The 16,641-nt window shown below is 34.9% G+C and overlaps 1 protein-coding gene across 1 annotated transcript in view; it reads left to right on the top strand.

The window, feature by feature from the left end:
* The first annotated feature begins 596 nt into the window (after positions 1–596).
* The window catches only part of LOC110103452, a 30,305-nt gene continuing 14,260 nt past the window's right edge, over positions 597–16,641 (top strand). The window contains exons 1-6 of the mRNA XM_028700146.1: positions 597–677; positions 1,408–1,559; positions 1,757–2,001; positions 2,136–3,197; positions 4,016–4,141; positions 9,856–9,947. Coding sequence (XP_028555979.1) covers positions 597–677; positions 1,408–1,559; positions 1,757–2,001; positions 2,136–3,197; positions 4,016–4,141; positions 9,856–9,947 — 1,758 coding nt within the window. The remainder of the gene's footprint in view (positions 678–1,407; positions 1,560–1,756; positions 2,002–2,135; positions 3,198–4,015; positions 4,142–9,855; positions 9,948–16,641) is intronic.

Consider the following 16,641-nt stretch of genomic DNA (forward strand, 5'->3'; position numbering starts at 1 on the left):
AAGCTGTTAGCATTCATTGACTAACTAATCATAGTTTTAGAAGCCTTATCTGAATTTTCTTCTTCGGTTGCTTCTATGACTCCATTTGGAACAATTTTCTTTCAACTTCTTAAAACTGCTTTTTAAAAAGCGTTTCTAAGAATCAGTAAGAAATTCATCCCAAATTTGTTGACATATCATATTTTCTCTTAATAAATATAGCTATAAGAATCAAAATCACTCCAAAATTTTACTACAAGCACTGTGCGCAGAAAGTAGAGAAATGGAGAGAGCAGTTAAAATCAAACAAATGAGAAACATGGAAACTTTTGCACCACGAAAGGATTTAAATTCAAATGAAATCACGCAACGTGTTTTCGTTCAACGCATCTGTAATGAAAACTAAGCGCGTCTATAGTCTTTAAAATATGAACCGAAATCTTTGACATTGTAGATCTTTGAAACTTGGACATCCAGCTTGCAGTTTGAATCCACTATATAATCCACCTCCATGTCTGTACTCCAAAGAAAACCAGCATTGGATCAAACGAAAACTCTCTCTCTCTCTCAAAATCTATCAGTATTTCTATAAAAAATACACAGCACAAGGATAAGCCATGAAGTTTGTAAGTGTTCTGATGCTATTTGGGCTACTGCTTTGTCAAGCATGGGCTGACACTAATCAGTATGATTTCATTGTAAGTAATTCATGCATTCTCTCTCTCTCTCTCTCTCTCTCTCTCTCTCTCTCTATCTCTTGAAGTTTGGAAGTGATATGATGTTATTTGGGCTATTGGTATGTCAAGCATGGATTGATACTAATTAGTATTTGTTGGGGAAGTAAAACATCGTAGCGAGCAAAAACAAGAAAATGAAAATGCAGTGGAGAGAGAAAATAAGGATTTCATGTGAAAAAATTAAAAATCTAAAAAAAAAAAATCACGAAATCACACCATACCAAAAAATTAACTATTAAGATTTGAAAAATAGTACATCTCATTGTCTTTCTTCTCTCTAGTACCGCACACTTACTAGAAAAAAAGAGAGAAAAATATGCTTAACCACCAATTAGGGACGCAACCCTTAATGAAAAAACAAAAAGAAATCTGCAACTAGTCTTGTAGTGCTGCAGAGCCAAGTTTGGAGTGTCATAGTGTTAAACTCTTTGATCAACACAATCAAATTCTAAATAGAACTAACATTATGTTTTCATTGTGAATAATTCATGCATTATCTCATATGCTTGAATAAGCCTAATAAGATCAAATATGCGCACCATATTTGCATGACATGGATATGCATACACGCGCATGAAATTATTGATAACATTCTGTTCTTAGTTTACCTATATATGTTTGCTAGAATAAAGAATTTTCATAAATATAGCTAATGAACTCATTGATGATGAATATATGTTCCATATGTTAGATTCAAGAAACACCATACACCCGCCTTTGCAGCACGAAGAACATTCTAACAGTCAACGGTCAATTCCCTGGGCCCACAATTTATGCTCGAAAAGGCGATACTGTTATCGTCAATGTACAGAACCAAGGCGACTATAACATCACCCTTCATTGGTATGTTTACTAAAAAGAGCTTTTGAAGTTGCATTGAGATTAGTATTATGTTTGATATTTGGAGTCATAGTAATCTTATCGCAAATTAAAAAAATGTTGAAGCTCATCCTCATAAAAATGCTTCATGACTTGCTGGAGTATTTTTTTCATACATTCTCTAGCATAAAAATGTAAGCGGCTTTGTTAAATCTTTACAGGCATGGATTGAGACAGCCTAGAAACCCCTGGTCTGATGGACCAGAGTACATCACACAATGTCCTATCCAGCCAGGCACAAACTTCACATACAATCTCTTATTCAGTGAAGAAGAAGGTACAATCTGGTGGCACGCACATAGCGATTGGGACCGTGCCACTGTCCACGGAGCCATCATCATACACCCACAAGAAAACTCAAGCTTCCCTTTCCCTACCCCTTACAAAGAAATTCCCATCATTCTTGGTATACACAAACATTCTTCCTTTCTTTAAATTTTTTAAAAATTTCAATAACATTCTAAATTATTACAAAAATCACATCATTTTCCCTACCCCTTACAATTGTATCCAATACATCTAACTTGTTAAACAACGCAGGCGAATGGTGGAAATCCAACGTGAGCCAAATCCTCGCCGACGCCCTCCGAACCGGCGGCGCCCCCAACAGCTCCGACGCCTTCACCATCAACGGCCAGCCCGGCGACCTCTACCCCTGTTCCTCATCCAGCACCTTCACCGCCCAAGTCGAGTACAACCAAACCTACCTCCTCCGCATCATCAACGCTGCCGTCAACAACGAGATCTTCTTCGCCATCGCCGGCCACCCCCTCACCGTCGTCGGCACCGACGCCAGCTACACCAAACCTTACTCCACCGACTTCATAATGATCACCCCTGGCCAAACCTTCGACGCCCTGCTCCTCACAAACGCCACCAACGGCTCCCTATTCTACATTGCCGCCAGCTCCTACGGCAGCGCCACCGCCGTCCGCTACGACACCACCACCACCACCGCCATCCTCCAATACAACAATTCCACTGAGACGCCAATTCTCCCTGCTCTCCCGAAATTCAACGACACGGCATCTGCTACAGAGTTCGTAGCGGGCTTGCGATCTCTCGCCAGCGACGTCGACGTCCCGCAAGCCGTCGACGAGCGGATGACTATCGCGGTCTCTGTTAATCTGTTAACCTGCGATCCGGGAAAGACCTGCGGCGGCGCCAATGGAGACCGGTTCGCGGCGAGTCTTAACAATTTAAGCTTTGTGCCTCCCACCACAGATATACTCGAGGCCTATTATAAAAACATAAGCTTGGTGTATGGGACGGGCTTTCCGGCGGATCCTCCGGCGAAGTTTAACTATACAGGGGATAATCTGCCGGGGTATTTGCTGTTTCCGAGGAGGGCGACGGAGGTGAGGGTGGTGGAGTACAACACAAGCTTGGAGATAGTGTTTCAGGGGACGAATGTGCTGGCGGCGGAGAACCATCCGATGCATATTCATGGTTACAGCTTCTATGTGGTCGGAAGGGGATTTGGGAACTTCGACGAGGAGAAGGATCCGTTGAGTTATAATTTGGTGGATCCGCCAATTGAGAATACCGTTGGAGTGCCGAAGAGCGGCTGGGCGGCGATCAGGTTCAGGGCTACCAATCCAGGTATGGATATGAAAAAATATATATATAAAAATTTGATTTTTTTTTTGAAAATATAAATTTAAATGAGTGAAAATTCAAAATAATCATCAAACTATTAATAAATGCCTAATTTAGGCCTCATTTGGGACGATCTTCTTATTGCTTTTTAAAATAACTTTTTAATATAAAAAATAAATTTCTTGTATCAGAAATCTGTTCTAAGAAGCAACAAGAAAACCGCCCCAAATTTTAGACTTTTACAATGATCCAATATAGTAAATATCTCAGTTTAGTTATGTCAAAAGTAATAGTTAAAATTAATCTTAATAATTAAATATGATGTCATGCATTTTGAGTATTAGGGTGTATAAATTATTATATTTAAAATTTTGTCATTTCTAATTTTAAATTAAATTAAAAAAATATATAATAGGTGTTAATCAACTAAAAACTAAAATGAATAATTAATAAACATGATTAACTTCTATTATGATTGTTTATATTTATTTTAATATAATAAATAATGAAATATATAAATTTAATAAATATAATTTCCCATATACTGTAATACCAAAAATGTTCTCATATTTAATTATTATAGTTAACTTTACTTTCTAATAATCAGAGGATTATATTGGATCATTATAGAAGTTGGAAACTAAATTGAGTATTTACTAATAGTCGGGAGCTTCTTTTACCTTTTACTCAAACTTAAATATAAAGAAGATAATTTCTTTGAAATATATAATATCTATCTTAGAATTGGTAAAATATTTAGATTAATTAAAGTTGTTATCATATATGTTTTATATATTCTGAATTTTTTTTTTCTTCTTAAGGAGTTTGGTTTATACACTGCCATGTTGACGCACATACAAGCTGGGGAATGGACACTGTGATCATTGTGAAGAATGGGGAAGGCTCGAATGAAGGGATGTTGCCTCCACCATCATATATGCCTCCATGTTAGAAGAGGCGGGAGAATTGATTTGATTGTTTTATAAGAATACATATTATGATTGGTTCTAATTAATAAGATGAGTTTAATGATTTTATAGATGTCTTGATGGTGATATATAATGATTAGAGTTAGGGTAGTCAAAAATGTTATTGTTGGACTTCATTTTGGCTTCGTTGAGACGATTTTCTTGTTGATTCTTAAAGTAGCTTTATAGTACAAAAGCTGTTTTAAGAAGTATAGCAAGAAAGCCCTCTCAAACGAAGCCTTAGTATACATAATTAGATTTACGGGCGATCAATGCCCTCGTAAATGTGTAAAGGAATGTATTTTATGCTCATATACGAGTTAAATTGATCAAGAAATTTCGCATGTTTGATCTGATTCTTTTGATAAGTTAAATATGTGATCGATCTACAACAACTTTCCTTCTTTTCTCAATCTTATAACATTCAAATTTATCCCACTAAGAAAAGCACATGAGATTATAAGAGAATGTGAGAAGATTTACACCAACTCTTTTCCACATAACATCCTTCTTTGCTTTTGTTACTTATTGCCAAGCTAAGGAATTTGACATGAAAATTATCTCTTAGAAGATATTTCCTAACCACCTTGGAAAATTCAATATCTAATATCCTACCTTGAATAAATACAACTCTTATCACATAATCAACCACCATCTCTTGTTTAAAATTAGGAAAATCTTTGAATTTTCTTCTTATCTTTCCATGGCTACTATCTATAGAAGAAGAGTTTGATGTATTTAGCATACAAACAAACTGCAAAAATTAGAACAAATTTCTATTAAAACGGAATTGCAAAGTTCTCCTTTTGTCTTTTGGAACTCTTTGATCTTTCTCCTTCTGCTTACCAGTTTTGTGATCATTGTTCATGTCAGGAATCATTTTCTCCAGCTCTATAAAAAGATTCATAATATTGTGGAAGAGTTCTAGAAGTTCATACAGTTTGATCTTCATTACCCAAAAAAAAAAAAAATAATTTAAACTGTTATAACAGATTCTGTTGTCATATCCGTTGGCGCTAACTAACAAATATTTCATCAATAAATTTACCAAATTCAACATAAAAAATTCATCAAAATTTCCACTGAAACTCCCTCATGTATTAAAATACGATTACTCGCTTGGGCCTCGATGAGAAAGATGTGTGCACACACGTGACGTTTGATAATGCTGCACGGGTCAAGAAATGAACTTAAATTTGAGCTCAATTCTTCAATGTGAATAGATAGGAGTTGAAATTATAAAATAAATGTATTGTCACAACATTGGCGGGGATATTTATTTTATACATTTATAGTAGGACTTCAAAGTTTATTAAAAAAAAATTCACTAATAAAGGCATAAAGCCGACACTGACATGATCCTCTATCGGCAAGTTGATAGAGTCGACAAGGTTCAACCAACAAAATGAAATTTCCTATAAATACCTTAATGAAGGATGCGTTGACATAATATCTCAACCGAAGGGGATCCCAAATATATAAAAAGACATTGTAAATGCACATTAAAATTTAAATTTAAAATATTTAAAATTAAAATAAATCATCAAATACTTAAAGAAAAATTCATTCACCCTCCGTAATAGTTTATCGAGGTAGACAAATTTGAAAATATTTTAGCTCACAAAGAGTGAATGTCTGGTCAAGAACATTACTACGATTTATTCTCAAACTATCTCTTACCAGTAAAGACATGACACGTGTCCTCTAACTGGTGATATTGCCGTCAAATGACACCACATGTAAACGATTATGACTAGGACCATCTAATCAAGTGGTTTTTCCGCTAAATGACACCATTATATTACGGTCATGGTCATAGCCTATTTGTTTTTCAATGACATTAAATCCTTGAGTAATGAATCGTCATAATATGATCAATAGGGAAAAAAGCCCTCTATTAGCTAAAGTGGATTCAAATTTATCCTCTTATATAAATATTCACCCCATGTCTATATGTACTCTTGGACGAAGCAACCCACGACGGCCGACAAGGATACTCAGGTTATGTTGAGTCGACTGCCTCTTTTGACTAAATAGACCAAGGACTATGATGATCTGGGATGGCGAAACTATTGGATCTTGATCGGGTTCATCATCATTTCCCCCACCATCCGCTTTAAGTGTAAGGTGGTCAATTTCTATTTTAAAATATTAAAATTTCAAATACTAAACATGCTGCTACTATACTTTAGATGCTATGTATGTATTTGAAGACTAGCCTTAATCGAAAGTTCTATCTTATTATTGGGAATTGGGAGGGATAATTAACTATAAGGGATTGCACCTATAAGAAACATAAACGTAGATCATAAAGTCCTAACAAAATTAGGGCGAAATCTCTTGGTAATGTCTTATTCAAGACCCAATCTACCTTCTAAAGCTTTTCCCCAAAACTTGTTAAAACTCTCCTTGACGACCCAAAAAAAGAGGAGGGGCTGCGGAGAGGCTGAAGCATGAATTTTTTAAGCTATACTTCCCACCAATGAGTAACTAATGAATCACTAAAGGTGTATTTTTATTTAAGTGAAACTGATAGATTTATAGACTTCATTGGAATAAATTAATTTGAAAATAGATAATTTTGATTACAACTGTACACATCAAAATTTAATTATGATAAATCTACCCCTCATACTTCAAAATCAGCAGGTAGGAATGAATTTGGAAATTTTTTTTTATTTTATTATCATACAACTACTAAAATAGTTAGAAAACATATCATTATACTTATTTTCATTTTTTTTCAAAAATGTTTTTTGCTTTAAAAATATTAAAAAAAAAATGGCCTAAAATGCATTTAATTTTAATAATAATAGTTCACTTTTTTTTTTGTCCTCATGACTTCCTCTTTCACTCAACTTGGCTTTCGACTCTCATCACCTTCATCACCCTCATTGTGATTGCCGTCCTCACCTCTCTTGTTTTGTTGTTGCCCTTCCCTCGACTTTGATCCCTTTCCCTTCCACCATTTTTTCTCTATTTATAGATTTTTAATTATGAGATTACTAAAAACATACAAAATATATTAAAATATAATATAAAAATGATTTGAAATAGTCTCTAACTAAGGGTTCATTTGTGGCATCTTTCCCACTATTATTTAGATCATGCTTTCACTAACTATTTTTTAGAATTTTTTTTTAATAAAAGCTACTATTTATAATAAAATATGCTAAAGTGTAATAGCCATAAGAAAGTTGTTGTCCAACTTTTTCAAAAAGAAAATATTTATAAAACTCACAAAATTTTTAAGAAAATATAGTTTCCCCACAAGATATTTATAATCAGCTTTAGAAAAAAATTACAGCCACCTAAAAAACCCTCATTCAATTTAATAAAATCAATAAACATTAATATATATTGGATAAAACCCACGCACATAGAGGCCTTCACATTGATTAAAAAATAAATTACAAGTCCTTAAAGGATTAAATGAATGCTAAAGCCATAAATGTACAACAAAGTTCAAAATTAAATCTAATGAGCCAATGGTCCTCTCTAACTACAATGAGTAAAGGGGGAAAAAAAGGTAGGCAAGAAGCTAACCCTCAAAAAGCGCCCCAAGCAAGATCTTCAATAAAGCCCAAACAAGGAGAGAAGCTCACTCAATATATTAACCCAAATACAAGACAACTTTGAAGCTCATTCAACATATCGAAGAACATGCCTAAGCTTGAGCAAACTATGGAGCCCAAAGAGAAAGCATCAACAATGCCACATAAGCACAAGTGAACCACTAGTAGATGACCCAACTAGCCTCCACACCATTATCCCCAGCAGACAAAGTGAAAGTTCATTAGGATTATTAAGCCCTTATGAACTAGCTCGATGCTAGCCAAGAGGGGGTGAATTTGTAGTTTTAAAATTCTTAAATAAAAAGCACGATTTTTTTAAAATATATTAAAACTTTAAACCACACAATCATCCACAAGAAAAAAGTGTGAAAATTAAAATGTGAAAATATAATAAGAAAGATCACAACATATTTTATAGTGTTTCGATCAACTTGACCTACGTCTACTCCCCGGAGCCTTTCCTCCGTGTATTGCACTAAAATACAGTGACTCTCCTTTTGCTCCCACAACAAGACAAAGAAGCCTTTACAAACTTCTTTTCACTGACCCCAATGAGGCAGATAACCTGAACTCTTTTTTCTTCCTCCTGAAGCAGGCAGAGAACCTTGATTGATTGTTGAAGAAGATCTTCACAGAGCCACCAAGAAACCAAGGACGACGACCGAAGAAGACGACTTGGATCCTAGCTTGGAGCAACCTTTGTGAATCCCACACAAACTCCTCCTCACAAGATCCTCTCTTTCTCCCTCTCAAGCTCTCCCTCTCCTTCTCTTGGCTCTCTTAGATCAGGATAGAAACAAAAGATCCCCACTTGAATAAACAAGAGATCTTATAAAGAAGGGCTTAAATTTTGCCATATTTTGCAACTTGCCATCAAAGATCATCCAGGACAATCGACAGATCGTCTTGTACGATTAGTGTATTTTTAGCACTTTTAGTCTGAACAATCTGGGAGGACTGGATAATTAGAAGCTTTGTTTATTCTGATCATCCATGACTATGTGGACATCATCCTGTATGATTAGTTTAAAACCATACATATCATGCAACACATCGTTCTGGTCGTCCAGAGCATACATGTTGGACGATGAAGAAACATAATATATTGTCTAGGATGATGCTTGAATCTTCCTATACGATCAGTTCAAAATCAAGGATTATTATCCAATACATCGTTCTGGTCATCCAGGAGAAACTCCTAGACGGTGAAGAAATTCAACTGAGTCCAACAAATCGTTCTGGTAATCCAGGTGACTTAGTAAAAAACTAAAGTTTTCCTAACTGATTGTCCTGGGTGATCATGCGATCATCCAGGATGATATGATTGATCAATCAAACCTTAATTGCTTTTCTTAATCACCTAACTAATTTAGGTATGATTGTAATGAATCATCTAGGATGATATATGGGATCATTATGTACGATTTCTAAAAATAATAAAATACCTAAAAGAGTTGGCGGCTGATTCTTTCTGTTTTGAGCCTATCATCTAGGATGATTAGCTTAATTCAATTGTGTTAACAAGGATGCCCTAATTAGGGTTTCTATTTTAAACTCATTGTCCATGATGATTTTGGATCGTCCTGAACGATATGATTAAAAATAGAAAAACTCTTAAGCCTACAGAATTTCTCGCCCTGAGTGTGTGTGCAAGGTTACTTAACATCAGGATCCACATTATTACATTTGACTAAAAAAAGGTAAATACACTAGAAATTTCTTACAGACTGACTTAGTCATAATCTACTAAATCTTGAGCTAGCTTGATTTGTAATTGTTCTTGTAGACCCGATGAAAAGTTAATAGGTAGGGTAATAGTAGAGAAATAAAAAAACCAAAAACACTACAGGAAATTCTTCAAATATCGGCGGCTTGTACCGGCGGTTGTCTGGCGACACACCGGTGGCTTCAACCGCTGGCAATGCCGTCGGCACTAACCGCCAGTATTGTACCAACGATTTACCGATGCTGGCCTGCGGTTGTTCGGCCAGATGCCGGTGGCTACAACCGCCGGCAATGCCGTCGGCACTGACTGCCGGTGAGCCGCCGGCATGGTTTTCGGCGGTTGGACACCCGGAACACCACCGGTAATAACTCCATTGATAACCGGTGGCATAGGCCGCCGGAAAGCTGTCGGGGGAAATAAACTGCCGGCAACAGTTTCCGACGCTATTTTTACCGGTAGCTTGACAACTACCGAAAAGTCGCCGGTATTTTTTCGAATCGCCGGTAAAACCAGGCAAACCACTATAAAAAATCGCCGGTAATAGCTGAATTTTCTGTAGTCAAATATTTGCTATCATCAAAATTATAATCCTTGACTCCAAGTTTGCAACATAAAGGCCATCAAGCACTAAACATCATATTGAGCAACACATCAATAAAGTTGTTATCGCATTAGAAAAGTCAAGAGACAGGGGGGTGCGAGGAATTAGACAACATTATATAGAATTAACCAATCACTGAAGACCAGCAACTCCAAGCCATCAGCATGATATATCTAACCATTAAAACATAGTTTAAGTGCGGTAATAGATCGAGTGGTTGTGACATCAGCTAAGGTGTTCTTCATACTTTTCTTTTTATTTTTCTTCTTTTTCTTACTAGAAACTAGAAAATCACCATCTTTGATAACATGATAACATTTAAGTCAAAATCATCATGGAAGGTACCATCTTCAATAGACTTAATCTCTCCATCTTTCCAAATGAAATCAAAATATTCAGAAGAGCAAACTCGAACAGGGAGTCCACAAACCACAATGGATTGCAAATCCACCTGAAGCAAACCCTCCAAAAAATTCAGAGACACATCAGCAGTAGTAGAAGAAGATGAAATAGGGATGGAAATTATATGAATACATCAATACAATTCAAAGAAGGAATTAGTTTCTGAAACTTCTCTAGAAAGCCATCAACCTTATCCAAATTAGCCAAATCTTCATTTATAGAGGCAAAGTCTTCTTGATTAGGACACTCATTAACATCACAATTATGAGCAATGACTTGTTGCGGAGGTCTCATCAGATATATTATTAATTGAGGGATCCAAATTAGCATTGATCTTGTCACTACTTATAATAGTAGAGCACACGTGATTCAAACAATCAGCTTCTTTAGCTTTAATATTTTCCTCCCTTAAATCATGATGATCAATAAAACACTTATTTATAGCATGCCCATGAATCTTGTAAAGATTACAAAATAAAGGAAAATTTTTAATTTCAACTTTTTAAATTGACCCCAATTTTTTGAGCAAATCCAAACTTCCTCAGAATATTTTTTTGTTATATAAATTTTAACTAAAAAACATGCCACATATGGCATGGATCGAGCAGTCGTTGCATGATCAGACAACACCCTATAGAAGAAATCAATCATTAAAGATCAAGAACTCCAAATAATCAACATGATATATCTACAACAACAACAACAACAACAACAACAACAAGCCTTTATCCCACTACGTGGGGTCGGCTACATGAATCCTTTTTCTCCATTGTGTCCTATTAAAAGTCAAATTCTCGTTTAAATCTAATAAAGAAAGGTCATTCTTAATATTTTCTAACCAAGTATTTTTAGGTCTACCCCTACCTTTCTTAACATAAGTCAAATCTACCCATCTATTTCACCATCACTTTGAACAATTGATCCAAGATATCTAAAACGTGTACTCTTATTAATGACTTGATCGCCCAAAGTCACAATCCCTTCAGTAGGTCTATTACTACTAAAATTACACTCCATATATTTCGTTTTAGATCTACTCAAGCGAAAATCTTTAGACTCTAAGGTTGACCTCCATAATTCAAGTTTACCTTCAACTCCCTCTCTAGTCTTATCAACAAGAAGAATATCATCAGCAAAAAGCATACACCAAGGTACATCATCTTGCAAATGTCTAGTGAGAACATCCATGACTAAAGCAAATAGATATGGGCTTAAGGCTGATCCTTGATGTAACCCAACCGAAATAGGGAAATACTTGGTCAAACCACCTTGTGTTTGAACACATGTAATAGCTCCTGCATACATATCTTTAATGATTTGAATATAAGCATTATTGACTCCTTTCTTTTCAAGAACTCTCCATAGCACTTCTCTTGGAACTTTATCATATGCTTTTTCTAAATCAATAAATATCATATGTAGATCCTCCTTATTTTCTCTATATTTCTCCATCAAACCTCTTAATAAATGTATGGCTTCCATAGTCGACCTACCCGGCATGAATCCAAATTGATTTTGAGAAACATTAGTATCACGCCGCAACCTATGCTCCATAACTCGCTCCCATAGTTTTAAAGTATGACACATTAACTTAATACCTCTATAATTCGCACAATCTTGTGCATCACCTTTATTCTTAAAAATAGGAATTAATACACTCATTCTCCACTCATCTGGCATCTTTTTAGTCTTCAAAATAGTATTAAAAAGTTTAGTAAGCCATGAAATTCCTTCATCTCCTAAGCATTTCCACACCTCTATTGGAATATCATCAGGTCTAACAGCTTTTCCATCCTTCATTTTCTTTAAAGCCTCTGTAACTTCAGTTTGTACTAATACGCCGATAAAAACAGAAATCTTTATTTTCATTTAGGTTGCTAAGGTCACTATAGTCAATCTTATTTTCACACTCTTCATTAAAAAGTTTAGCAAAATATCTCATCCATCTTTGTTGAATATCATCTTCTAAGAAAAGTATTTTTTGATCTTCATCTTTAATACACTTCACTTGAACTAAATCCTTACTACTCCTATCTCTTTGTTTGGCTAACTTATACATATATCTTTCTCCCTCCTTAGTATTTAATCTATTATATAAATCGCTAAAAGCTAATGTCTTTGCATCGCATATGGCTTTCTTAGCATCCTTACGAGCAACTTTATATATTTCCCAATTATCGGAATTTTTAAAATTAAACCAATTTTTATAACAAATCTTCTTATTTTTAATCTTTTCTTGCACAATTGGATTCCACCACCAACTATTTTTACTATTGGGAGCTTTTCCCTTTGATACTCCAAGGACATCTTTTGCAATATTCTTAATATCACTAGCCACTTTTTCCCACATAATATTAGCATCCTCATGCACAGACAAAATCTTAAGATCTAAAATCTTATTTCCAAAAATATTTTTGTTAATATTCTTTAAATGCCCCCATTTAATCCTAGAAAATTGTTTTACTTTATTTTTTATTTTATGCCCCTTTATCTTAAAGTCCAAAACTAATAATCGATGTTGGGTACATAAATTTTCACTCGGAATAACTTTACAATCTTTGCAATCTAAACGATTTAATTTTCTAATAAGAAAATAGTCAATCTGGGTTGTATTATATCCATTTTTATAAGTGATGAGATGCTCATTCCTTTTCTTAAATAAGGTATTAGCAATTGAAAAATCATAAGCTAAACAAAAATCTAATATGGTCTTGCCACCTTCATTCGTCGTTCCGAATCCATGGCCACCATGAATGCTTTTAAAATCATCTACCTCTCTACCAACATGTCCATTTAAATCTCCTCCAATAAAAACTCTTTCTTCAAGAGGTATATTTTGTATTAATTCTTCTAAGTCATTCCAAAAATTTAATTTAGAACTCATATCCAAACCTACTTGTGGAGCATAAGCACTTATAATATTAACAATCTTATCATCAACAACAATCTTTAAAGCTATAATTCTATCTCCAATCCTATTAATTTTTATAACATTATCCTTTAAACTCTTATCTATAATAACACCTACACCATTTCTAGTACGACTCTTACCCGAATACCAAAGTTTAAATCCTAAACTATCGATTTCCTTGGCCTTCTCTCCAACCCACTTAGTTTCCTGAATGCACAAAATATTTAACTTCCTATGAATCATAATATCTATTAATTCCATTAATTTTCCTGTAAGGGAACTTATATTCAAAGTTCCTATCCTATTTTTTGTTTCTTGGACTAGCTTCTTTGCCCACATCCGTCCTTGATGTGGGAACCCTTTCCTATTTAACACTGCACCCGGGCGCCGGTGCAGCGGCCCTTGCACACTTGTCACTGTATTCAGGCCATACAGCGCGTCGCTTCCAGGGGAGGCCCTAGCATTAACACAATTTCTTAAAGGATTCATGTCATTATTGTTCGACAAGTTTTACGCTGACTGTCGACTACCTAACGCAACCCTCCACTTTTCTCATCCAGGACTTGGGACCTGGCAACGGCAGTGTTAATCAACATGATATATCTAAGCATTAAAAATTAGTTTAAGTGCAATAATATATCGAGTGGTTCTAACATCAGCTGAGATGTTCATCATACTTTTCTTTTTTATTTTTCCTCTTTTTCTTGATAGAAACTAGAAAATCATCATTTTTGATAATATGTATAACATTTAAGTCAAAATCATTATGGAAGACACCATCTTCAATAGACTTAATCTCTCCCTCTTCCCAAATAAAATCAGAATATTCAGAAGAGCAAACTTGAATAGAGGGACCGCAAACCACAATCGATTGCAAATACACCTAAGACAAACCCTCCAAAAAATTCTGACACATCAGCAGTAAAAGAAGAAGAAATAAGGATGGACATTATATGAAAGCATTTGGAGACATCAATACTGCTAGAAGAAGGAGTCGGTTCTCGAAACTTCTCCGGAATGCCATCAACCTTGTCCAAATTAGCCAAATCTTCATTCACATAGCAAAAGTTAAAAATTAGGACACTCGTTAACATTAAAATTATGAGCAATGACTTGATCAAGATTATTGGTCTCATAAAATATATAATTAATTGAGGGATCCAAATTAGCATTGATCTTATCACTACCCACAACAAGAGAGCACACAAGATTCAGAGAATCAGCCTACTTAGCTTTAATATTTTCCTTCCTTAAATCGGCATGATCAACGTAACACTCATTTATAGCATGCCCATGAATATTGCAATGATTACAAAATAAAAGAATATTTAAATTTGACTTTCTAAAATAACTCAAATTTTTTGAGCCAAACAAAACTTCCATAGAATTTCTTTTGTTATATCAAGTTTAGCTAAAAAATGCGCCACTGATGGCATGGATTAAACAGCCGTTGCATGATCAGACAACACCTCATAGAAGAAACTAATCACTGAAGACCAACAACTTCAAACCATCAACATGATATATCTAAGCATTAAAAATCAGTTTAAGCGTAGTAATAAATCGAATGGTTGTGACATCAACTGAGAAGTTATTCACACTTTTCTTTTTATTTTTTATATTTTCTTACTAGAAACTAGAAAATTCAACATCTTTGATAACATGTATAACATTTAAGTCAAAATCATCATGGAAGACACCATCTTCAATAGACTTAATCTCTCCCTCTTTCAAAATAAAATCAGAATATTTATAAGAGCAAACTCAATAGAGGGTCCACAAATCACAACCAATTGCAAATCCACCAGAGGCAAACCCTCCAAAAAATTTTGTGACACATCAACAACAAAAGAAGAAGAAACAGGGATGAAAATTATATGAATACAATTGGAGACATCAATACTATTAGAAGGAGCCGGTTCTCGGAACTTCTTCGGAAAGCCATTAACCTTATCCAATTTAGTCAAATCTTCATTCATAGAGGAAAAGTCAAGAGATTAGGACACTCATTAACATTACAATTATGAGCAATGACTTGGTCCATATTATTAGTCTCATCAGATATATTATTAATTGAAGGATCCAAATTAGCATTGATCTTATCACTACCCACAACATGAGAGCACACATGATTAAGAGAATTAGGCTCCTTAGCTTTAATATTTTCGTTCCTTAAAAAAGGATGACCAATAAAACACTCGTTTAATATCATGCCCATGAATCTTGCAATGTTTACAAAATAGAGAAACATTTTTAAATTTGCCTTTCTAAAATAATCCAAATTTTTTGAGCCAATCCAAGCTTCTTTAGAATATTTTTTTATTATATCAAGTTCAACTAAAAAATGCACCACAAACGGTCTGGACTGAGCAGCCGTTGCATAATCAGTATGCAAAGACCTTAAAAAAAAACTGCAGCTAAAGTATGTAAAATATGATGGTCAAACAAATGCAAGCGCAAATTAGAGAAAGAAATCCATACATATACAACATGGCATTCTTCTTTAACATCAAAAAATGACATCCACTTCAATAATTGCATGTGACAACTATTAATGTAATAAAACCTCCTAACAAAATCAATGCTATTGTCTAAATTGTTTGAAAGCTGAATAACAGCATGACGACCATCCAATAATCTAATTTAAAACAAACATGATAAATTAAGATCAATGAAATAACACTGATAGCATCCATGTTGGAACGATGAATAAAAAACTTTACCACAAAGGTAAATGAAAAAGGAGTAGCAAGTTTCAAGACATCTTCTTCAAAAAAACATAACCTCCGGAGCTCTCTTAAAAGAAGTATGACCAAACGAAATAGCTGGGGAAGAAGATGAAGTATTACCGGATACTACCTCTTTGAAGGAGCGAGAAATCAGTTGGTTAAGAGTGCCAACAATTCCAAAAAAGCCTAGAGCTTTAACCTTAGCCGTAGGTTTGAAATCCCCCCAAGGATTGGAAGACAAAACCACCATACTTGAAGCAACAAGCACTAGGGACAAAGAAGCAGGGGCCAGAAGGCAACTGAACACCAGATATGCGCCAAGCAGCGACTGCATTGATGGCGAGGGCTTCCACGGTGATGATAGCCTTAGCCGTTGATGGTAGACGAAGTGGGGCGATGAAAGTGGAGGATGGAATGAGGCGACGATTAAAATTGAAATTTGCCTAAAAATGCTTATCATTAATGAACACTCATTAACAAAAACATAAACCTAACTATAATATGAATAGAAATAAAGAATTCCTTTATATATATA

Source organism: Dendrobium catenatum, unplaced genomic scaffold, assembly GCF_001605985.2.
Source record: "Dendrobium catenatum unplaced genomic scaffold, ASM160598v2 fragScaff_scaffold_1456, whole genome shotgun sequence".
In the NCBI taxonomy this organism is placed as follows: Eukaryota; Viridiplantae; Streptophyta; class Magnoliopsida; order Asparagales; family Orchidaceae; genus Dendrobium; species Dendrobium catenatum.